At 43.5% G+C, this 23,654-nt stretch overlaps 2 protein-coding genes and 1 long non-coding RNA gene across 5 annotated transcripts; 2 read left to right on the forward strand and 1 right to left on the reverse strand.

The window, feature by feature from the left end:
* The first annotated feature begins 940 nt into the window (after positions 1–940).
* On the forward strand, positions 941–16,479 carry meltf (melanotransferrin). 2 transcript variants are annotated; one of them, XR_005477657.1, is made up of 17 exons: positions 941–1,230; positions 1,618–1,772; positions 2,137–2,236; positions 2,887–3,072; positions 3,430–3,580; positions 4,377–4,444; positions 5,350–5,537; positions 6,301–6,463; positions 7,004–7,155; positions 7,549–7,645; positions 8,367–8,561; positions 9,118–9,271; positions 12,516–12,583; positions 12,983–13,170; positions 13,444–13,636; positions 13,756–15,219; positions 15,270–16,479. XR_005477657.1 is itself a non-coding variant. In XM_039002932.1 (16 exons), exons 1-16 carry the CDS (start codon positions 1,188–1,190, stop codon positions 13,809–13,811), a joined length of 2,157 nt encoding a protein of 718 aa, XP_038858860.1. In that variant the 5' UTR covers positions 941–1,187; the 3' UTR covers positions 13,812–16,479. The 2 variants fall into 2 exon arrangements, 1 of the variants encoding a protein (XP_038858860.1); XM_039002932.1 differs by having other exon boundaries at positions 13,756–16,479.
* Positions 16,480–17,336: 857 nt separating this feature from the next.
* LOC120055065 lies at positions 17,337–19,125 on the reverse strand. The gene is made up of 2 exons (XR_005477658.1): positions 19,023–19,125; positions 17,337–18,813 (listed from the first exon to the last, which is right to left on the reverse strand). It is a non-coding gene; the product is annotated as an uncharacterized LOC120055065 (long non-coding RNA).
* A 2,017-nt stretch (positions 19,126–21,142) lies between these two features.
* ncbp2 (nuclear cap binding protein subunit 2) lies at positions 21,143–23,265 on the forward strand. 2 transcript variants are annotated; one of them, XM_039002942.1, is made up of 4 exons: positions 21,143–21,292; positions 21,810–21,991; positions 22,284–22,422; positions 22,966–23,265. In XM_039002942.1, the coding sequence occupies exons 1-4, from the start codon at positions 21,218–21,220 to the stop codon at positions 23,062–23,064; spliced, it is 495 nt and encodes a 164-aa protein (XP_038858870.1). In that variant the 5' UTR covers positions 21,143–21,217; the 3' UTR covers positions 23,065–23,265. The 2 variants fall into 2 exon arrangements, with proteins under 2 accessions (XP_038858870.1, XP_038858869.1); XM_039002941.1 differs by having other exon boundaries at positions 21,145–21,292; positions 22,800–23,265.
* The last annotated feature ends 389 nt before the right edge of the window (positions 23,266–23,654 follow it).

The following is a 23,654-nucleotide window of genomic DNA, read 5'->3' on the forward strand; positions in this document are numbered from 1 at the left end:
TGACAGGATCCTGAGGTCCATTGTCGTGCCATTCATACGCCGCCTTTACCACTGCCCCATGTCACAAGGATCTATACACAATTCCTGGAAGCTTAAAATGTCCCAGTTCTTCCATGGCCTGCATACTCACCAGACATGTCACCCATTGAGCATGTTTGGGATGCTCTGGATCGACACGTACGACAGCGTGTTCCAGTTCCTGCCAATATCCAGCAACTTCACACAGCCATTGAAGAGGAGTGGGACAACATTCCACAGGCCACAATCAACAGCCTGATCAGCTCTATGCGAAGGAGATGTGTCTCGCTGCATGAGCCGAATGGTGGTCACACCAGATACTGACTGGTTTTCTGATCCACACCCCTACCTTTTTAGGTATCTGTGACCAACAGATGCATATCTGTATTCCAAGTCATGTGAAATCCAAAGATTAGGGCCTAATTAATTAATTTAAATTGACTGATTTCCTTATATGACCGTTATATTACTCAGTAAAATATTGTTGCAGGTTGCTTTTATATATTTGTTCAGTGAACCAGCATCTTACCTAAGATTTTTATTTTTTCGTTTTATCCTCATATCCCATTCAGAAATTACTTTTGTGAAAACATTTTATTTGATTGTATTGAAACACTGGTAAGAAAACAAGAGAATAATGACATAAGAAATACGACAGCAGCATGGGAAAAGATGGATTAGTTATGACGGTGCACTTCTATTACTGGCCTAGTCTTCACATAAAACTTAGAACAAGATTCCAGAAATTGTATTTGTCATTGACAGAGTCAGGCAGAAAAGTTACTACAGTTACTATCCCCCCTTGAGATGTACGATGGAAAAGCACCGGGCAGGGCCAGCAGAGGTGGGGTCTTTCCCCGTCAATGGCCTCTGTGTGTTCGGTCTGGCCAAGCGCCAGCTGCAGGCAGTAGGGACGTGTCTTTCCAGGTATGAGCTAACTGTCTGGAAGTCACGAAGTTTCAGAGAAAACGTTAGACGAAGAATAGCTAGAAAGTCTACCGATTCCCATACAATTATGTTGTAAAATACTCATAACTTGTTTAACGGTATGCGGAAAGTTGAAGTTCAACTTGGAACTTGTACTTTGGAGCCCCTATCAGAGATCGGCAGTTATAAATAAAGAGATCGTACAGGATCAGGCATTCTCACGCCTGGCTGACACCGTTACTATGTGGGTACTCGTCGCCTCTCTCATATTAGGCCTTCAGACTGGTGAGCTGTTTTTTTTACTCAATATAATAGTATATTAATTATGGAGGTGTGTAGGTAAAATAACGACATATTTTAATCTGCCCTAGATTCAGACTTGCCTAGTTAAATAAAGGTTTACAATTAATAATATAATCATAGTTATGTGTGTATTATAAAACGATAATAGCTGCAAAGACTACATTTGAATAAAGGTTGAATTAATATGAATCCATATCAAATGCTAGATATTATCAGCACATTGAGGTTTCTGGATGGAATTTCAATTTGTAACAGACGAATTTGCGCAGTCGACGTTTGGTTGTGTACTCCGTTAACATTGGGTATTGAGTAGCCATAGGACAACAACAAAAATATGATTATTTTTGTTTGAATGTGTTCCCTATTCAGTGTCTGGCCAGAGCACTATAAGATGGTGCGTAATCTCCGCTCAAGAGATGACCAAATGTAACGCCATGGCGCAGGCCTTCAACAGTGTGGCCATCCGTCCGACTATCCAATGCGTCAGCGACGCGTCTGTGGAAGGATGCGCGCAGAAGATCGGGGTAAGTGGGGCTCGTTCAGATAAATAGGGCACAATTCCGTTTATATTAGAATCATATTATGATAATGACTTCCTATTAAACTTGATCAAATCTATAAAACATATATATATATATATTCAGTTGTTTGTGACAGTTGATGTTTATCTTTTTATATTTTCCTAATAATTGCTTTGATATTGTTTGTTTATTTAAGTCTTGGATAGGATAATGATATCACCTTTGGAGCATGTGTTGACCTAGTTGTCTAGGAGTATCTGCCGATGTCCTGAGTCCGACTGATTAGGAAGCCACACTGTTTCATTTCATACAGTTCCGTTAACCATTGAAACATGCTATTTAAACCCCTCTTCATTTTTTTTTCTAGACAAACCAAGTAGATGCCTTTTCAATGAGCGCTAAGAATATCTACACATTTGGGGAAGAAACTAACTTCAAAATAGCTGCAGGAGAGACTTCTGCTGATGGTAAAGAGTTTATATTTTATTTATGATATTGCAGCACACTATCACAGTATGTCTATCACCAATTTCGCAAAAAGTAATTTGTGTCTATTTCACGATCATTTGTGATAGTGCGTTGGATTTTTTTACTCTGTTTTATGACATGCTTGTGGAAACCTTACCCTTAACGCAGAAAGAGGAAGACATTTTTTGGAATCTGAAATGTACCTACAGTAACTTATAGATTGTGGAGAGAGAGACCCATTTAACTCAGTTTTCACCCCTCATACTGTAAGCTGGCATTTAATTTTAAAAAATGTACCTATATTTATACAGGTTTTTCTCATTGAGATAACATCTATTTTACAAGAGAGAACTGGTCCAACAGCAGTAGGGGGAACAAAGTTTCAGACAAAACAACTTACATGAACAAAACTATAGACACACATACAATACAACAATTACATATTAAAGTAAATCGCATGCATTAAAGTAACGTTTAGAATGATTGGAAATGCTAATGAGCCATGAAGCCACTGTCTTATGAAAGCGGACGAGGTCATATCCCTCAATTGTGTCTGTTTTGACTCTGTTCCTCAACGTGAAAGAGGGGAGGCACATGATCAACTGGACCAATAACACATTACTATCACCCTGACCCCTGACCTCCACAGGAGAGGGCACCACCTACTATGCGGTTGCCGTGGTGAAGAAGACGAACCCGGACATCAACATCAACACACTGAAGGGCAGGAAGACGTGTCACACAGGGAAGGGACGTACTGCCGGCTGGAACATGCCCCTGGGATACCTCATCGACCAGAGCAAGATGTCTGTCATGGGCTGTAACATCCCACAGGGTAGGGAATTGGGACACACGCGCTAGTGTACACACACACGCAAGCAAACACACACACGTGCGTGCCCGTACGCACAAAAAACACAGACAACCACACGGATACACACACACCCACATAGAAAAAAAGGAAAAGGAAAGGGGAGATACCTAGTCAGTTGTCCAACTGACTACATTCAACTGAAATGTGTCTTCCTCATTTAACCCAACCCCTCTGAATCAGAGAGGTGTGGGGGGGCTGCCTTAATCGACATCCACGTCTTTGGCACACATACACACATACAGTACACACACTCTGCACACTACACTGTAGGTGCTTTGAAACCAATACCCCACCAACCTGTTTGTGGTGTTCCCCCAGGCGTGTCAGATTTCTTTAATGCCAGCTGTATCCCTGGGTCACAGGGAGACCCTCCCTCCCTTTGCCAGCTGTGTAAAGGCAACAACGATGGACAGTTCGTATGTGACAACAGTGACAAGGAGAGATACTACGCTTACAACGGGGCCTTCAGGTAAGGTACACCCTCACACTGATACTGTACAGCCTTTACTACTGGACTGTACTCTCAGAGATTAACCCACACATTATGATCTCTCTCTCTCTCTGTCTGTCTCTGTCTCTCTCTCTTTCTGTCTGTCTCTGTCTGTCTCTGTTTCTCTGTCTCTCTGACTGTCTCTGTCTGTCTCTGTCTCTCTCTCTCTCTGTCTATCTCTGTCTGTCTCTGTCTCTCTCTCTCTGTCTGTCTCTGTCTGTCTCTGTCTCTCTCTCTCTCTGTCTATCTCTGTCTGTCTCTGTCTCTCTCTCTCTCTCTGTCTGTCTCTGTCTGTCTCTGTCTCTCTCTCTCTCTGTCTGTCTCTGTCTGTCTCTCTCTCTGTCTCTCTCTCTCTCTCTCTCTCTCTCTCTCTCTCTCTGACTGTCTCTGTCTCTCTCTCTCTCTGACTGTCTCTGTCTGTCTCTGTCTCGCTCTCTCTCTCTCTGTCTCTCTCTCTCTCTGTCTCTCTCTCTCTCTCTCTGACTGTCTCTGTCTGTCTCTGTCTCTCTCTCTCTCTGACTGTCTCTGTCTCTCTCTGTCTCTCTCTCTCTCTGTCTGTCTCTGTTTCTCTGTCTCTCTGTCTGTCTCTGTCTGTCTCTGTTTCTCTCTGTCTCTCTCTCTTGTCTGTCTTTGTCTTTCTCTCTCTCACTCTCTCACTCTCTCTCTCACTCTCTGTCTGTCTCTGTCTCTCTCTCTCTCTGACTGTCTCTCTCGTCTGTCTCTCTCGTCTGTCTGTCTCTGTCTCTCTCTCTCTCTCTCTCTCTCTCTGAGACAGGTGTTTGGCTGAAGATGCAGGAGAGGTGGCATTTATAAAGCACACCACAGTTATGGAGAACACAGACGGTAGGTCGAGCTCCTCTCTATCCTCCATGTTGATTGATTAATTTCATTGTATTTATTTGATAATTAAAAGTAGTAATCTGCTGTAGTCGGAGACAACAATAAATACATTAAAAATGATCAAGGACCTCCCGAGTGGCGCAGGGGTCTAAGGCACTGCATCGCAGTGCTAGCTGTGCCACTAGAGATTCTGGGTTTGAGTCCAGGCTCGGTTGCAGCCCCATGGGGCGGCGCACAATTGGCCCAGCGTCGTCCGGGTTAGGGAGGGTTTGGCCGGCAGGGATATCCTTGTCTCATCGCACACTAGCGACTCCTGTGGCGGGCCGGGCGCAGTGCACGCTGACCAGGTCGCCAGGTGCACGGTGTTTCCTCCGACACATTGGTGCGGCTGGCTTCCGGGTTGGATGGGCATTGTGTCAAGAAGCAGTGCGGCTTGGTTGGGTTGTGTTTCGGAGGACGCATGGCTCTCGACCTTCGCCTCTCCCGAGTCCGTACAGGAGTTGCAGCGATGAGACAAGACTGTAACTACCAATTGGATACCACGAAATTGGGGAGAAAAAAAGGGTGAAAATACTCAATGCAATTAAAAAAAACACCAACAGAAGCACCACTTACAAATGAACAATTTACTACAATATCAACAGTACTGAGGTTCCTGTTTAAGAGTCACCTTATGTTGGCACCAAACACCTTACGTTGGCACCAAACACCTTACGTTGGCACCAAACACTGTATGTTGGCACCAAACACCTTACGTTGGCACCAAACACCTTACGTTGGCACCAAACACCTTACGTTGGCACCAAACACCTTAAGTTGGCACCAAACACCTTACATTGGCACCAAACACCTTACGTTGGCACCTGCTGGTGTCTGTATAACCCGGTGTCTGTCCTGCTGTGTTTTAGGAAACGGTGACCCTGCCTGGACCACTGGGCTGAAGTCTTCAGACTACGAGCTGTTGTGTAGAGACGGGACCAGGGCCCCTGTGAGAGAACACCGCCGGTGCCACCTGGTCAGGGTGCCAGCCAGGGGCATCGTGGTTAGATCTGACATCAGTGGCACTGTGGTCTATAACATGCTGACAGAGGGACTGGTGGGTAATACTCTTCATCCCAACCTTAAAGCGGCAATCTGCAGTTTGAACAATAATAAACTGATTTGGTAAACAGCCGAGGGACGGGGCTGGAGAAATGAAAGCACTCTGAAATTCATAAACAGAGCTCTGGATACAAGGACTGACAATCCATGATATCAACATGATAGTTTTTACCATGTTTTGAGGCTATACAGTGTTTGTTTACATTTACATTGTTTACAAACAAAGGAGTAAAACAATCTTATATTTTAGGTTCTGATGGGGTACGACAGTTGAACTAAGATCATGAGGTTTAGTTATATACATTATATAGCTATATATAGTCAACTCAAATCAAATGTTATTGGTATGTACATTATATCCTTCAACAATCAATATATTTATACATTTAAAGTCTAAAAATGGATCTAGCAACTTCAGATTGTCGCTTTAAATGTGTTGTGGGTTTTAGTACAGTATTGGTGCTTACAAGACCATTAGGAACACGGAAATCTCCAACCAGTGCGTTCAAGAGAACTGTCTGTTTCTCACTATGGCAAAGACACTCCGAGGCGTAGTCACTCCGAGGCGTAGTCACTCCGAGGCGTAGTCACTCCGAGGCGTAGTCACTCCGAGGCGTAGTCACTCCGAGGCGTAGTCACTCCGAGGCGTAGACACTCCGAGGCGTAGTCACTCCGAGGCGTAGTCACTCCGAGGCGTAGTCAGAGGAACCCTGGATTGAAGTTTTAATAAATCCTGGTTGTGTTTTTCTCTTCCTCAGACGAAGTCAGGTTTCCCCATCTTTCAGTCGGGCGAGTTAGGCGGCAATTTGTTGTTCAGCGATTCGTCCACAAAGTTCCTGCGGCCGGAGTATGATGATCCTAAGGCGTGGATGGGCTCCATCTACTACAGCACTCTCAAAGCCATGGACTGCGTCCCAGCGGGTGATGCCTCCTCTCTTTACCTCTCTCTCTCAATCTCTCTCTCTCTCTCTCTCTCTCTCTCTCTCTCTCTCTCTCTCTCTCTCTCTCTCTCTCTCTCTCTCTCTCAACAGTAAACGTTACACTTACAGAAGTTACAAAATAATAAAGATATTTCAAGTGTCATATTATGTCTATATACAGTGTTGTAACAATGTGCAAATAGTCTCTCTCTCTCCCTGTACCTTTACCCTTTCCCTCTCTCTCTCTCTCTCTCTCTGTACCTTTACCCTTTCCCTCTCTCTCTCTACCCCCACCCTCCCTCTCTCTCTTTCTCTACCTCTCTCTGCACCTTTACCCTTTCCCTCCCTCTCTCTCTCTCTCTCTCTGTACCTTTAACCTTTCCCTCCCTCTCTCTCTCTCTCTCTCTCTCTCTCTCTCTCTCTCTCTGTCTGTACCTTTACCCTTTCCCTCACTCTCTCTCTCTCTCGCTCTCTCTATCTTTTTTTCACTCTGTGCATGTTTGTTTGTAAGTACTGACTATTGTTCTATCTGTGTGTGCAGATATTCCTCAGTCCCTGCGTTGGTGTGTGTTGTCCAGCGATGAGCAGCAGAAGTGTGCAGACATGGCCGAGGCCTTCAGTGCCAAGTCTCTGGTCCCCAGTATCCAGTGTGTGATGGGATCTTCAGTGGACGACTGCATGAAGAAGATCCAGGTACATTTGACTTTTCTAAACCCTGCCTATCTGCCACTCCAGCAGGCTCAATCTTACTTCTCAAAGTATTAGAATGAAAGAAGGGGCAGCAGGTAGCCTAGTGGTTAGAGCGTTGGATCAGTAACCGAAAGGTTGCTAGATCGAATCCCCGAGCTGACAAGGTGTAAAAATCTGTCGTTCTGCCCCTGAACAAGGCAGTTAACCCACTGTTCCTAGGACCGTCATTGTAAATAAGAATTTGTTCTTAACTGACTTGCCTAGTTAAATAAAGGTTAAATAAAATAAAAAATACTATGTGAACCATGTGGCAGACTCATAGGGCTTTCTTCCTACAGGGGCTGTTGAAAGAGACTTGGATGTAGGAAACATATCTTCCCTTGTGTGTGTTTGTAGAATAAAGAGGCAGATGCCATCACCCTGGACGGAGGTTACATCTACACAGCAGGGAAAAGATACGGCCTGGTGCCTGCTGCTGGGGAGAGCTACACAGGTAGGATACCTCTACAACCAAACTGACCCGGCTGCTGCTGGGGAGAGCTACACAGGTAGGATACCTCTACAACCAAACTGACCCGGCTGCTGCTGGGGAGAGCTACACAGGTAGGATACCTCTACAACCAAACTGACCCGGCTGCTGCTGGGGAGAGCTACACAGGTAGGATCCCTCTACAACCAAACTGACCCGGCTGCTGCTGGGGAGAGCTACACAGGTAGGATACCTCTACAACCAAACTGACCCGCCTGCTGCTGGGGAGAGCTACACAGGTATGATCCCTCTACAACCAAACTGACCCGCCTGCTGCTGGGGAGAGCTACACAGGTAGGATCCCTCTACAACCAAACTGACCCGGCTGCTGCTGGGGAGAGCTACACAGGTAGGATACCTCTACAACCAAACTGACCCGCCTGCTGGGGAGAGCTACACAGGTAGGATCCCTCTACAACCAAACTGACCCGGCTGCTGCTGGGGAGAGCTACACAGGTATGATCCCTCTACAACCAAACTGACCCGCCTGCTGCTGGGGAGAGCTACACAGGTAGGATCCCTCTACAACCAAACTGACCCGGCAATGTTTTCCTTAACTTCTTTCCATGGGCTTTGATCATGTGATGATTTGCTGCAAATCAAAATGTATTTTGGGACAATAACTATAGACGCACACTGAAGCCTCCTCCTCTCTCCCTCCTCTCTTCTCTCCTCTCTCTCCCAGGGGACAGGGATGGCAGTATCTACTATGCTGTGGCAGTGGTGAAGAAGTCCAACAGTGACATCACCACGCTGGAGAACCTGAGGGGGAAGAGCTCGTGTCACACTGGCTATGGCCGTACGGCTGGCTGGAACATCCCCATGGGTCTGCTCATAGAGAAAGGTCTCATCAGACCTGCTCAGTGTCAGATACCACAAGGTAATACACCAGGGACTCTGTCTGTCTGTCTGTCTGTCTGTCTGTCTGTCTGTCTGTCTGTCTGTCTGTCTGTCTGTCTGTCTGTCTGTCTGTCTGTCTGTCTGTCTGTCTGTCTGTCTGTCTGTCTGTCTGTCTGTCTGTCTGTCTGTCTGTCTGCCTGCCTGCCTGCCTGTCTGTCTGTCTGTCTGTCTGTCTGTCTGTCTGTGCGCACGAGCATGGGAGTGTGTGACTTCATTTCACTTTTCTCCTCAGTAGGTCTGTCTGTCTCTCTCTCCTTCTGTTCTCCTCAGTAGGTCTGACTGTCTCTCTCTCCTTCTGTCCTCCTCAGTAGATCTGACTGTCTCTCTCTCCTCCTGTCCTCCTCAGTAGGTCTGACTGTCTCTCTCTCCTTCTGTTCTCCTCAGTAGATCTGACTGTCTCTCTCTCCTCCTGTCCTCCTCAGTAGATCTGACTGTCTCTCTCTCCTTCTGTCCTCCTCAGTAGGTCTGTCTGTCTCTCTCTCCTTCTGTCCTCCTCAGTAGATCTGACTGTCTCTCTCTCCTTCTGTCCTCTTCAGCCGCTGGAGGTTTCTTTAAGAACAGCTGTGTCCCTGGTGCCAATCAGCCTGGTTTCCCTGGCAACCTGTGTGACCTGTGTGTGGGAGACAGCAAAGGGCAGAACAAGTGTGAGAAAGGCAAGGACCTGTATGATGGATACGATGGAGCGTTCAGGTACAGTACATCTCACAACTCCCTGATCCATTTAAAGACAGATTGAGGGCTCTGTTCAGTCTGTGAAGCTGACTCTATTCAGTCTGTGAAGCTGACTCTGTTCAGTCTGTGAAGCTGACTCTATTCAGTCTGTGAAGCTGACTCTATTCAGTCTGTGAGCTGACTCTATTCAGTCTGTGAAGCTGAATCTATTCAGTCTGTGAAGCTGGCTCTGTTCAGTCTGTGAAGCTGACTCTATTCAGTCTGTGAAGCTGACTCTATTCAGTCTGTGAAGCTGAATCTGTTCAGTCTGTAAAGCTGACTCTATTCAGTCTGTGAAGCTGACTCTATTCAGTCTGTGAAGCTGACTCTATTCAGTCTGTAAAGCTGACTCTATTCAGTCTGTAAAGCTGACTCTATTCAGCCTGTGAAGCTGACTCTATTCAGTCTGTAAAGCTGACTCTATTCAGTCTGTAAAGCTGACTCTATTCAGTCTGTAAAGCTGACTCTATTCAGTCTGTAAAGCTGACTCTATTCAGTCTGTGAAGCTGGCTCTATTCAGTATGTAAAGCTGACTCTATTCAGTCTGTAAAGCTGACTCTATTCAGTCTGTAAAGCTGACTCTATTCAGTCTGTAAAGCTGACTCTATTCAGTCTGTAAAGCTGACTCTATTCAGTCTGTGAAGCTGGCTCTATTCAGTCTGTAAAGCTGAATCTGTTCAGTCTGTGAAGCTGACTCTATTCAGTCTGTAAAGCTGACTCTATTCAGTCTGTGAAGCTGACTCTATTCAGTCTGTGAAGCTGAATCTGTTCAGTCTGTAAAGCTGAATCTGTTCAGTCTGTGAAGCTGACTATTCAGTCTGTAAAGCTGACTCTATTCAGTCTGTGAAGCTGAATCTGTTCAGTCTGTAAAGCTGAATCTGTTCAGTCTGTGAAGCTGACTCTATTCAGTCTGTAAAGCTGACTCTATTCAGTCTGTGAAGCTGACTCTGTTCAGTCTGTGAAGCTGAAACGTGACCGTTTCCGTAATAGAAATGTAAAGGTAATTTGTAATTTAGTGGACGTATGAAGCATTTACCGTGCATGTTGTCTCCGCTAAAGCTGGAACATTACCTTTCAATTTCAATCACGCTGTAAAGCTGAACTTCCGCAATTTCAATAGAGCCCTTAGACATAGTTTTATAAAGTGGCAAGACAATTCCATTGTAGTTATAACACCATTTACAATGTTATAGTCAAACTATGTACATCGGCCCTGGTTTGTTGTAATTGTAGACAGTAGGGAACATTCTAGAGAGAGATAGCATCATTGACATATACATTTAACATTTTAGTCATTTAGCAGACGTTCTTATCCTGAGTGAGTGCATACATGCTGATACTGGTCCCCCCGTGGGAATTGAACCCACAACCCTGGTGTTGCAGTTCGTTCAGACATTCCTATGGGGAAAGAATAGGGTTTTGGAATAAATGCAGAAAATTAGGTCTGAGGTAAAAACAGACTTAGGAGTTCTTATACATTATGTTCTATAAGATAATAGCAGTCAGTTAACATGACCTTTATGAATGATTACACTTTATGGGATTTTTGTTAATTACATACAGTGGGGCAAAAAAGGTGGAAAATAAGTATTTGGTCAATAACAAAAGTTTATCTCAATACTTTGTTATATACCCTTTGTTGGCAATGACAGAGGTCAAAAGTCTTCACAAGGTTTTCACACACTGTTGCTGGTATTTTGGCCCATTCCTCCATGCAGATCTCCTCTAGAGCAGTGATGTTTTGGGGCTGTTGCTGGGCAACACGGACTTTCAACTCCCTCCAAAGATTTTCTATGGGGTTGAGATCTGGAGACTGGCTAGGCCACTCCAGGACCTTGAAATGCTTCTTACGAAGCCACTCCTTCGTTGCCCGGGCGGTGTGTTTGGGATCATTGTCATGCTGAAAGACCCAGCCACGTTTCATCTTCAATGCCCTTGCTGATGGAAGGAGGTTTTCACTCAAAATCTCACAATACATGGCCCCATTCATTCTTTCCTTTACACGGATCAGTCGTCCTGGTCCCTTTGCAGAAAAACAGCCCCAAAGCATGATGTTTCCACCCCCATGCTTCACAGTAGGTATGGTGTTCTTTGGATGCAACTCAGCATTCTTTGTCCTCCAAACACGACGAGTTGAGTTTTTACCAAAAAGTTATATTTTGGTTTCATCTGACCATATGACATTCTCCCAATCTTCTTCTGGATCATCCAAATGCTCTCTAGCAAACTTCAGACGGGCCTGGACATGTACTGGCTTAAGCAGGGGGACACATCTGACACTGCAGGATTTGAGTCCCTGGCGGCATAGTGTGTTACTGATGGTAGGCTTTGTTACTTTGGTCCCAGCTCTCTGCAGGTCATTCACTAGGTCCCCCCGTGTGGTTCTGGGATTTTTGCCCACCGTTCTTGTGATCATTTTGACCCCATGGGGTGAGATCTTGCGTGGAGCCCCAGATCGAGGGAGATTATCAGTGGTCTTGTATGTCTTCCATTTCCTAATAATTGCTCCCACAGTTGATTTTTTCAAACCAAGCTGCTTACCTATTGCAGATGCAGTCTTCCCAGCCTGGTGCAGGTCTACAATTTTGTTTCTGGTGTCCTTTGACAGCTCTTTGGTCTTGGCCATAGTGGAGTTTGGAGTGTGACTGTTTGAGGTTGTGGACAGGTGTCTTTTATACTGATAACAAGTTCAAACAGGTGCCATTAATACAGGTAACGAGTGGAGGACAGAGGAGCCTCTTAAAGAAGAAGTTACAGGTCTGTGAGAGCCAGAAATCTTGCTTGTTTGTAGGTGACCAAATACTTATTTTCCACCATCATTTGCAAATAAATTCATTAAAAATCCTACAATGTGATTTTCTGGATTTCTTTTTCTCATTTTGTCTGTCATAGTTGAAGTGTACGTATGATGAAAATTACAGGCCTCTCTCATCTTTTTAAGTGGGAGAACTTGCACAATTGGTGGCTGACTAAATACTTTTTTGCCCCACTGTAAATTCAACAACAAAAAAATGACGTTAGCTGATGAAGATAATCTCATGGAACAAACCGTGTCAGATCTCCTCAACCTGTGTTTTACCACAGACCTTATTTTCTGCCTTTCTCCAAAAACCCTACCAAAAAAAACGCCATTCATTTTCTCCATAGTCTTTGTCCAACGAACCATGGCAGAGTTAGTGCCAACATAAAGACCCCATTTACTATTTAACTCTATTTGTATCAGGTGTTTGGCCACGGGAACTGGAGAGGTGGCCTTCATCAAGCATACCACTGTCTTCCAAAACACTGATGGTAAGTGTGTGTGTGTGTGTGTGTGTGTGTGTGTGTGTGTGTGTGTGTGTGTGTGTGTGTGTGTGTGTGTGTGTGTGTGTGTGTGTGTGTGTGTGTGTGTGTGTGTGTGTGGTGTGTGTGTGTGTGTGTGTTGCGTGTGTGTTGCATACTATCTCCGGTCAGGAAACCAACCATTGTTATCATTGCACCATAAACCCATAACCCCACTACCGGAACCATAAACCCATAACCTCATTACCAGAATCATAAACTTGTTCAGAGGATGTGGAAATGTTTTCCAGTCATTAACAACTTGCTGACACGTTGCTCTTTGACTCCATAACTTCATATCAGTATTTGTGAATTAGGAGAGTTATCTATCTCCATGTATCTCTGTGTGTATATCTCTCTGTCCTCTAGGTAATTCAGGTGAGTCGTGGGCCATTGACCTGCAGTCTAAGGATTTCCAGCTGCTGTGTCCCCATGGCTCCAGGGCAGAGGTCACCCAGTACGCCCACTGTAACCTGGCCCGCGTCCCCTCCCACGCCGTTATGGTACGGCCCGACACCAACATCTACGCCCTCTATGGCCTGCTGGACAAAGCACAGGTACGACTGACTGGGCCATTGGTTTGTTGAGTGATTGATTGGGTGATTGAGTGATTGAGTGAGTGAGTAGTTGATTGATTTGTTGATTGAGTGAGTGATTGGTCGATTTGTTGATTGATTGAGTGATTGGTTGATTTATTGATTGGTTGATTGTATGCATGTGGCATAACATAACATAAATATCCCTTCTACACACACCTTAAAACAGTGAACTACATGCTGATAAAACCAAGTGGTAGTTGATAGACTTGTGTCCTCTTCATCTCCCTCCAGGAGTACTATAGTAGTGACACAGGTTCAGCTTTCAAGATGTTTGACTCATCTAAGTACCAGGGCTCTGACCTCATCTTCAAAGACTCCACTGTCAGCATGATCGGAGTGGCCGAGAGGAAGACCTATGACAAGTGGCTGGGACAGGGCTACATGGACTCACTTACCAACATGGAGTGCAACTCCTCTGCTAAAGGTACAGAACACAAACTCACACACACACTTTGATCTATCTCATGTGACTGACGGTAATGCTTTAGGAGCAGTAGCTTTCCTATGTGCTGGTGTACTGAAGTATGTTTGTTTGGCCTGCAGCACTGTCTTCTCTGCTCCTGGTGGCTCTGATGAGCTCCATCTTCCTCTGGGTGTAAGAAGCCATGTTCCAGCCCCAACCCAGCCCCCTGTCCAAGTTCCAGCCCCCTGTCCATGTTCCAGCCCCAACCCAGCCCCCCTGTCCATGTTCCAGCCCCAACCCAGCCCCCCTGTCCATGTTAAAGCCCCAACCCAGCCCCCCTGTCCATGTTCCAGCCCCTTGTTCATGATCCAGCCCCCTGTCCATGTTTCAGCCCCAACCCAGCCCCTTGTCCATGTTCCAACCTCAACCCCTTGTCCAAGTTCCTGTCCAAGTTCCAACCCCAACCCAGCCCTCCTGTCCATGTTCCTGTCCGTGTTCCAGCCCTAACCCTAATCCAACCCCCATCCATGTTCCAGCCCTAACCCTAATCCAACCCCTGTCCATGTTCTAACCCTAATCCAACCCTAACCCTAGTCCATGTTCCAGCCCTAACCCTAATCCAACCCTAACCCTAGTCCATGTTCCAGCCCTAATCCAACCCTAACCCTAGTCCATGTTCCAGCCCCAACCCTAACCCCTATCCCAGCCTGAACCCCTGTCCAAATCCCTAGCCACATTCCCAGCCTGAACCCCTGTCCAAATCCCTAGCCACATTCCCAGCCTGAACCCCTGTCCACATTCCCAGCCTGAACCCCTGTCCAAATCCCTAGCCACATTCCCAGCCTGAACCCCTGTCCAAATCCCTAGCCACATTCCCAGCCTGAACCCCTGTCCAAATCCCTAGCCACATTCCCAGCCTGAACCCCTGTCCAAAACCCTAGCCAAATTCCCAGTAGCAACACAAAACCTCTGTTTTCGTCCAGCCCCATTCCTTACACCAGCCCCAGTAGCCACTCCCTCTGTAGGGAATCTCTCCTCTTCTGCCAAAGCACCAGCAATAACACTACACATTACCACCCAGCACATTACTACCCAGCACATTACCACCCAGCACATTACCACCCAGCACATTACCACCCAGCACATTACCACCCAGCACATTACCACCCAGCGAACCGCAGCAGCATTTCCTGTCATGTTGGAATCTTTAGAAGATGATGTCCGCATCCCTTCCTGTATCTGATTCATAGCTTATGATTGTACTTTAGATTCATAGCTTATGATTGTACTTTAGATTCATAGCTTATGATTGTACTTTAGATTCATAGCTTATGATTGTACTTTATACTACTGTATGTGTTGATGCTAGGATTTGTGAGGAAGGATAACATGTTGAAAATACTATTTGACTTGGGTCTAAATTATGGTTATTGTTGTTGAGTCAGTGAGTCAAAGTGCTTATTGAGTCAGTGAGTCAAGGTGCTTATTGAGTCAGTGAGTCAAAGTGCTTATTGAGTCAGTGAGTCAAGGTGCTTATTGAGTCAGTGAGTCAAGGTGCTTATTGAGTCAGTGAGTCAAAGTGCTTATTGAGTCAATGAGTCAAGGTGCTTATTGAGTCAGTGAGTCAAAGTGCTTATTGAGTCAGTGAGTCAAGGTGCTTATTGAGCCTGTCTCTCAATGGGGAGAAGATCCTGTCTTCTTTGGTTGAGCTATAGAGGATGAAGTCCTTCCCAACCAGAGATGACGAAGGATTTGCTATTATGCTTACTAACGGTAACTGCCATATCAGTGAATATGCTTTTACCCGTTACATACTTTACTATGCAGTGTTCGTCTCTCCGCAAGGTGTGTGTTGCTTACACGGACTATTGTGAGTACTACTTATGAGCACAAGCCATATCTGGGAATATGGTGTGTTTTGCACATTCTGCCTTTACTGTATAAGCTAATGCCATATCAGTGAATATGCTCTGCTTGTACTACAGGATGTGTGTTGTGAAATGTTTTGAAAAGAGTCCTATAGGTTGGTGTTTTATTCATATGTTCTCCCCAAATCCTGGAAAGACAAACATTAAAGCCAAGACAACTTGCTCACTATCTGTATTTAGGGGCTCGATTCAATCCGTATCGCGGGAAGTTCAGCGTTACAGCGTGAATAGAGGCCTAGAAGTTTCTATTTGCTTGGCTGGTAATCAAATTCTACAATAAGAATGATGTGAATTATAGCCTACTGATAAATATGGATTGGAAACCTGCTTGCACCTGATATGCACTTGTATCGGTCAGAACTTTCATTCTTTATTTGGAGAGAACATTGAACAAGCCATCCTTGTTTTTGCTTTTGAAACTTAGGTGTACTTTGATTTTAAAGTCATGTGGAATTTTGAAAATTACAGAGTCAGGTTTAAATTCTTATATTACATTTCAATGTTGTACACATGAGCTAAACTCCATCATCTATAACAATAGTGATTATAAGGAATGGAACTCTACCCAACTCTGATCGAGTGCTTCTTGATTCCTGCATTGCCACCGTGACAGCGCATAGTGTTCGTTTTATTTTTGCTGCTCTCGTGCAATTTTGTGTTCCTGTCCAGAATATCAGCTTGATTTTTTTATGTTTATTTGAATGAGAGATAAGTTTATATGATGCTCAGATACCATATCAGTGTATATGTACAGAGTACTGACTCGTTTCTGTCAGAAACAAACGCTTGCCTTCAAAGTCAAAAGCAATTTCTTCAATGAAATGATAAACATGTAACTAATATTTAGTTGCCAGGCCAGTGCGTCTGCGTAAGTATTGCTACAAACTGCTTCTTTAAGAATTCTCTGCTGTTCTTATTAAAAATCTGCATATGGAAGCTGGTGGTCTATCGTGAAACATTTTACTGTCGTAGTAGGTTGTGAATGAGAACCTGTACATTGTGTCAGTCATATGGAAGCTGGTGGTCTATCGTAGTAAGTTTGGTTGTGAATGAGAACCTGGACATTGTGTCAGTTAGCCCATCTACAGAGTCAAGGACTGTGCAATACATTCTTGGTGGACGTGACAATCTCCACGTTGATTGTTTAAAGTTACAATGAAATATACTCGCACACAATTATGGACTGAAGTCCTTGAGTTCTTTGCTGTAACTGCAGTTTGAATGGAAGTTCTTGGAAGAGTTTGTGAGGTTCAGGGAATTATGGCTTTGATCGCTCAAGGTTCAGAACTAAGGAGAGTTATTATAGCCTCTTTATGGGCCAACCTATGACAAAATTAAACAGTGAACTTTAAACATGCAAGGTGAGTTGAGGTTCGTCTACACACAGTAATCAACACAATGCTACTCTTAGCCATAGCAGACTCACAAAAAGGCAAATACTTTTTTCCAATTACTTTTGTACTAGCTAGCATAGCATAGTCTAGCCCTGTCTGCTACCCACAATATCAGTGTTGTTAAGACACTTATTTCAAAGATAAAGCACACTGCCTAACTTGTCAGTCAGCTTACTCCTCAGTTGTAAAACACACGCTGGTGTCGGTGACTAAGTGCTCAATTCAATCCATATCACTGAAGCGTTACAGATTTCGCAATAGAAATGTAAAGGTAATTTCCGATTGAGCCCGACATGCAGCGTTTACCGTGAAAGCCAACATTGCCTTTGAATTTCAATTGGACTTTAGTGCAGAATTTTCCACAATATGGATTGATTGAATAGAGGCCTAAACCTTATGTGTTGTCCAGTCATTTTTCCTCTGAATGATCTTTTATTGGTAAAATATAATTTAAAAACACACTAAGATTTGTCCAATAGGTGAGGAAAATCCAAACCTTTAGACACCTCAAGTCATATGTCATGGGAACTGACGTGGGGCTGCATTACAGCAAACATACTATATGGTGGTAATCTGCAAGTCAAATCAGGTAGACAATTCCATATCTACAAACACAAACTCCTGAATAAAGACGACTGTGTAGATTGCAACGAATCTCTGTCTCCAGCATGCAGACGTGTTACAGTAGGCTAACCCACCACAAACCCAGACCTGTTACAGTAGGCTAACCCACCACAAACCCAGACCTGTTACAGTAGGCTAACCCACCACAAACCCAGACCTGTTACAGTAGGCTAACCCACCACAAACCCATTCGTGTTAAAGTAGGCTAACCCACCACAAACCCAGACCTGTTACAGTAGGCTAACCCACCACAAACCCAGACCTGTTACAGTAGGCTAACCCACCACAAACCCAGACCTGTTACAGTAGGCTAACCCACCACAAACCCAGACCTGTTACAGTAGGCTAACCCACCACAAACCCAGACCTGTTACAGTAGGCTAACCCACCACAAACCCATTCGTGTTAAAGTAGGCTAATCCACCACAAACGCCAACATTCATTACAAGGGCTCAACTTTGGTAAAACATTTTTACCCAGTCAGATAAACAGTCCAAACAGCCTACCCAACTGCTCAGAGGCGTCCACATGGTCCTAAAGCACACCGATGCCATGTTTTGTATCACATTCCAAATATAAAACTGGGGGGGGGGGCAAAAAGGCCATTTCAGGATGTGGGGGGGGGACATGCCCCTCCATCCCCAGTGAAAGTTGCACCCCTGATTCATTACGTGATGATATCTCCCTGATGGAAAATTAATCTTGAGTATGTTTTGAGACATGGGAGCTGGTTTACCAGTAGCTTAGTGTTCCCTTCAATATATTAAAAGATTGTCTCAGTGATGTAACAGTAGTCGGACTTGACAGTTGTGGGACGGGTTATGTTGTCAGTCACGTTATCAATAGTTCACATGATTGTTTGTCTGTCATACAGAGTTCTATCACAGGAATTTTATTTCACATTAATTTCTTCATTTCTTTATTTGTCCCTGAGCGTCTCTGAAGCCATCTTTCAACTCCTTGACAAAAGTCTCCCTCACTCTTCTGAACCGGGTCCCGATGTCACCAACGTCTCGGGGAATCCGGCCGTTAGCCTCTTGCCGAACCTGGCGTAGGGTGTCTGACTTCAGGACCTTCGCCGTTGCACCCCTCCCAGCGATTTGTGCTTTGATGATCGCAAAAGCTGCGATCTGTGCCGCACGTCGGATAGGACGAGACTCCGCTAGTTTCTCAATGACTCGTGGATTGTTCAGGAAAGAGAACAACATACGAATGATGGCCATCTCGTACAGTAAATAAATGGTCTTGTTACCTGTAAAACAAACGACAGACAGTTGATGTTATTTCACTGCCCAGAGTTAGCTAACCAGCTAGTCAGCTGAGCTAGCTACTCGTGGTAGTTAGCTGCCTTCCGGAAAATACGTTAGTTCATGAGAAAACATCAATACTCTTTTTATTATAACATGCAGGTAAGGAACCACTGGTAAAATTAAGATTAATATCGAAGAGTTTCTCACATACTTCCTTGTTCATTCAGATGACCGCTACTTTGAGACGCGAGGTTACATCAGAGACACACTATTCTGCCAGCAGCATAAAAGATGACGTCAATTTGTTTGGTAATAAAGAATCCTTCAAAATAAAAGCCTGCATTTTAAAACATTGCAACGTGGATAACTAATTCAAAAGATATTACATTTTAATCAATGTCCATTTTTATAGTAAATACAAGAACGAATTTATAGAAACAATTGCAAATCTGCTTCTTAAGACCACTATTGATGTATTATGAGCGAAATGGCAGTGGACACGCTTTTATGTGCAAATATTGATATAATAACCATCATATCGAAACCTGGAGTTACGCAATGACAGGTTGTGTGGTCCTCCCACTACGACTCCATAAAGCATGTAGTTTATTAGGCTACAGATGAAATAAACTATGATGAACTTCACAGGGTATTGAAAGTGCAAGGTGGTGAGCTTGATGCTTTGTTCCAATAAATATCAAGGGTCTTATTCTGGTGACATGATCATCGATGCTTGGCTACCGTTTGACAAATTAAAATAACCTCACTCTTTTGTCCATAATAATGTCATCATGTAGGCTGTACCCAGACTGTATCTGCATGCTGTTGGGTAGAGCGCACCTGCCAATACCAGAGCGGGCACATTCGCTATAAAACACACATTTTTTTCGTGACAAAATCATCAGTAGATTTGAAAATGTGATGGAAACCCATTTCACTTTTAATTTTTATTTGGTACATGGGAATTTTACCACAAGTCATTTTTATGTGTCGTATGTTCATCACGCACAGACTTCTATCCACAACAAGAACATTTGAACATTTTATTTATGCATATTTTAGAATATTTGCATGAAAATCTGTTGCCAATTGGATGGAAAACTAGCAATAGAATGTAAATATCGTTACAAAAAAAACCAGGAAATCACATTAATTGCACTGCCCCTTTAAAAAAAAAAAAGGAAATCACATTAATTGCACTGCCCCTTTAAAAAAAAAAAAGGAAATCACATTAATTGCACTGCCCCTTTAAAAAAAAACAGGAAATCACATTAATTGCACTGCCCCTTTAAAAAAAAAACAACACTAAAACTAAAACAGGCTGATTCACATACTTAATTGCCTGCTGATGGGTCAACTGTGGATCGTCTTCCCATTGATTAAAACTGATTAGGTAGGTTTATGCCACCAGAACACACCTGGCCCAATGGGCAATTTGACAACAGTTGCCTGGACTTCACAGAAACATGAACATTCATACAGTTGCATTGTATTTTCTACAAACCGATTTGATATCAATATTGAATTGAAAAAAAATGCAACTGATATCCATATAGATTTTCCATTTCGGTGCCCATAACTCATTTAATGGATTTATTCTATAAGTGATTGAAATGACTGAATTGTATCATAGTGTGTGTTAAACCAGTGGTTCTCAACATTTTTCAGTCACTGTGCCAATTTTGCTCTGCCTGGAGTACCCCTGAAGTACCCTCTCATATGCATTTTACCAGTAGGCCTATGGTCTCATTGGTCTTCTCAAGTACAGCCTGTGGATAGGCCCCCCTACCCCGAGGGGTCCTAGTACCCCTGGTTGGCAACCTCTGTGTTGGACCATGAATTAACTGACACATTTGATGAAATTTCAGACCCATGTTTCACAACACAGGTACTATACATTTTGAGCTATATATAAAAAGTATTTGGGGTTTCAAATACAGTGTATTGCATTGTGGCCAATGTAATGAGTTGAGTAGAAAGTGTTTCTGGGTATACAGACCTCAGTCCCCCATGAAATAACACCATATATAGATTCTACAGATCCTAGTGAGTAATTACAACCCTACTTTTACTTTGGCACCTAGAATAGTTTTCTCTCTGTAAGACAATATGCATTTAATGTAGTGTACTGCATTGGGGACATTTATTTTACCTTGGAACTTGTTTTAAAAAACACATTTAATGCAAATGTCCGTTAAATATGAACAAATATGAATCATTGTTAATGTTCAGAGAAGAATTTTTGATATATGAATAAATAAAGGATAATTACACTTTTTTACTATTACGTGGGGACTTTTATTTTGAATATTTCTAAATTCCGTGACCCGGAAGTACTTTTTTAGTGTTGTTGACGAAACATTGGTGTAAGGAACACATTTCTCCGCTCATCTTTGAAGAGACACAATGTCTATTAAATTGAATGCGCTATTCAGCGACTCCTACGTTGATGTAAGCCAATACAGAGACCAACATTTTAAGGTAAGGAATAGTTTAAATCAATCGGGAACCAACCAGTAGAATAGTTTTGCTAGCTAACGTTAGATATCTGTTGCGCTAGCAAGCTACCGGTAGCTTGCAACGTGCTGTCTTTTCTTTCAGACAAACGTTGTTAATCACTTACCTGTGGCTTTCAAACCATGAATATTGTATTTAAGGATGTTTTCCTCCTAGGAATGGGTCAAAAAGTGTTTTCAAAAAGACCAACCTGTAATTAGCTACAGTTTAAAGAGCAAATCAAACTGACCTCTCATTAGTCTGGTCTCAGAGTCTAGACATAACATAATAAATGTAAATCCGAGACATTGAAATTAGTATGATATGTTTGGTATGGTTACATGAGATGGAATCTTATTTAAAGCGTATATTATACTGCAAACGTTTACCCATATCAGTGTGAATTAGTGGTGAATAATATTAACAGCTAATGTTAGTGTAATTGGCCTCCTGACTGCAGTTACTACTCTTCTAAAGATGTTCTCCCCTCTCCATCCTCCAGGGAAATCGATATGAGCAAGAGAAACTGCTGAAACAGGCTAACACGCTCTACGTGGGCAACCTGTCCTTTTACACCACAGAGGAACAAGTGTATGAGCTCTTCTCCAAGAGTGGGGATGTGAAAAGAATAATCATCGGCCTGGATAAGGTGAAGAAGACGGCGTGCGGCTTCTGCTTCGTCGAGTATCCTTTAAAAAAAAAACTTGTGGATGTTGTGTTTTGGTTCAACATTTTAAATTCTATACCCATACACTTAGGGTTCCCGGATCCAGATTGAAACTAGTCCTACACCTAAAAGGACCCAGATTAAGCCTAGTCCTATCAATCAAACGTATTTATAAAGCCCTTTTTACATCAGCCGATGTAGTCCTACACTAAATCACAGTCAGTGGAGATTGACCATCGGAAGTCCTTTTAGTCCAATAGTAGGCTTAATCTGTGTTCCTGGAAACTGGCACCTTGACCCCTGTACCAGATACTACACGCGTACAGATGCTGAAAATGCTATGAGGTTTGTCAACGGGACACGTCTGGATGACCGCATCATCAGAACTGACTGGGACGCTGGTTTTAAAGAGGGCAGGCAGTATGGCCGTGGCAAGTCCGGTGGTCAGGTAAATTTACACAGGAGAAATGCACGTTTACTACCTCAGCGACAACAACAGTTGTATATTAGTTCTCTATCTCTGGTTGTTTATATTGGAATTGATAGTTTTCACGAAATTGTAGTTTTCATTAAAGTGGTACCGTTAACTGGCTATTGTTTGGATGAGAACTTTGAAAGTTACATAACACTATAACATTACTGTATTATCAACAGGATAAAACATGTTCAATGTTAATGGGTTATGTAATTGTGACCGTGTTGTCTTACTGTTCTGGAACTATCATGAGGAGACAAAGCTCACAGTTCTATGTCAACTCCTAATAGACCCAAATACTTAACAGGGTCTGTGGCAAAACAAACAAGTCAATCTCTTTTTCTCCTCAGGTCAGAGACGAATACAGACAAGATTATGACCCAGCCCGGGGAGGCTATGGGAAAGTCGTCTCACGGCCATAAAAACATGTCCTATGCTGTTTCTTTGGGCTATGGGGAAACTAATGTCATGAGCCTGAGTCAACATGTTATCTGCTGATTCTTTGCCTTTTTCCAGGTCAGAGATGAATATAGACAAGATTATGACCCTGCTCGGGGTGGATATGGGAAATTAGCTCAGCTGCAGAGACCTCCCGAGGGACGGAACAGTTTTTAGTTTGGTGAATTTGATCTGGGTTGAATTTGGGTTCCAAGCAGACTGCCAGAGTTTCCTATTATGACTCGTTTATTTAGAAGTCTTCTGTGAAGCATTTTTCAGTTAGCCATAGTTCTAACAGTCAGTGTGACACACGTTTACAAATGTAATTGTCTCCCAAACTGTATACTTTCAAAAATAAATACATCTTTTTATAAAGTTTTTTATTTTCTTAATGTATCTACTATATAAACTGGAACACTACTTTGGGAATGTGGAGCAACTCTTCTGATTGGATTGAGTAGTTTCTCATGGATGAAGTGTGTGTGTTTAAGGCCCATGGAGGTGATACTGATGGCTTTTCAGAATTTATGGCTCCTATGGTTGCCATCAGTATCGCCTCCATGGGCCTTAAACAGCCAGCAGTGAACCACAACACTAGACAGAGAGAAGCTACGGACCTAAAACTTGCCTGTTCGAGTTGTGACAACTACAGCAATTTTGACTAACCTAATTCTCCTAACCTGCTGCGTAGGCTAGAAACCATCAGTGTCCCCACACCAGGATTCAATAGGATCGCAGGTTATAGGCATTGTGGCTTTTAAAGGCGA

The sequence above is a fragment of the Salvelinus namaycush genome, chromosome 10, assembly GCF_016432855.1.
Source record: "Salvelinus namaycush isolate Seneca chromosome 10, SaNama_1.0, whole genome shotgun sequence".
NCBI classification, from domain to species: domain Eukaryota; kingdom Metazoa; phylum Chordata; class Actinopteri; order Salmoniformes; family Salmonidae; genus Salvelinus; species Salvelinus namaycush.

Excerpts from the sequence above, each read along its gene's own strand:
- ncbp2 (XM_039002942.1), top strand. The coding sequence starts at position 21,218 with ATGTCTATTAAATTGAATGCGCTATTCAGCGACTCCTACGTTGATGTA. Across the intron at positions 21,293-21,809 it reads ACAGAGACCAACATTTTAAG|GGAAATCGATATGAGCAAGA; the intron begins GTAAGGAATAGT and ends TCCATCCTCCAG. Across the intron at positions 22,423-22,965 it reads GTGGCAAGTCCGGTGGTCAG|GTCAGAGATGAATATAGACA; the intron begins GTAAATTTACAC and ends GCCTTTTTCCAG.
- meltf (XM_039002932.1), top strand. The coding sequence starts at position 1,188 with ATGTGGGTACTCGTCGCCTCTCTCATATTAGGCCTTCAGACTG. Across the intron at positions 1,231-1,617 it reads CATATTAGGCCTTCAGACTG|TGTCTGGCCAGAGCACTATA; the intron begins GTGAGCTGTTTT and ends TTCCCTATTCAG. Across the intron at positions 12,584-12,982 it reads TGTCTTCCAAAACACTGATG|GTAATTCAGGTGAGTCGTGG; the intron begins GTAAGTGTGTGT and ends TCTGTCCTCTAG.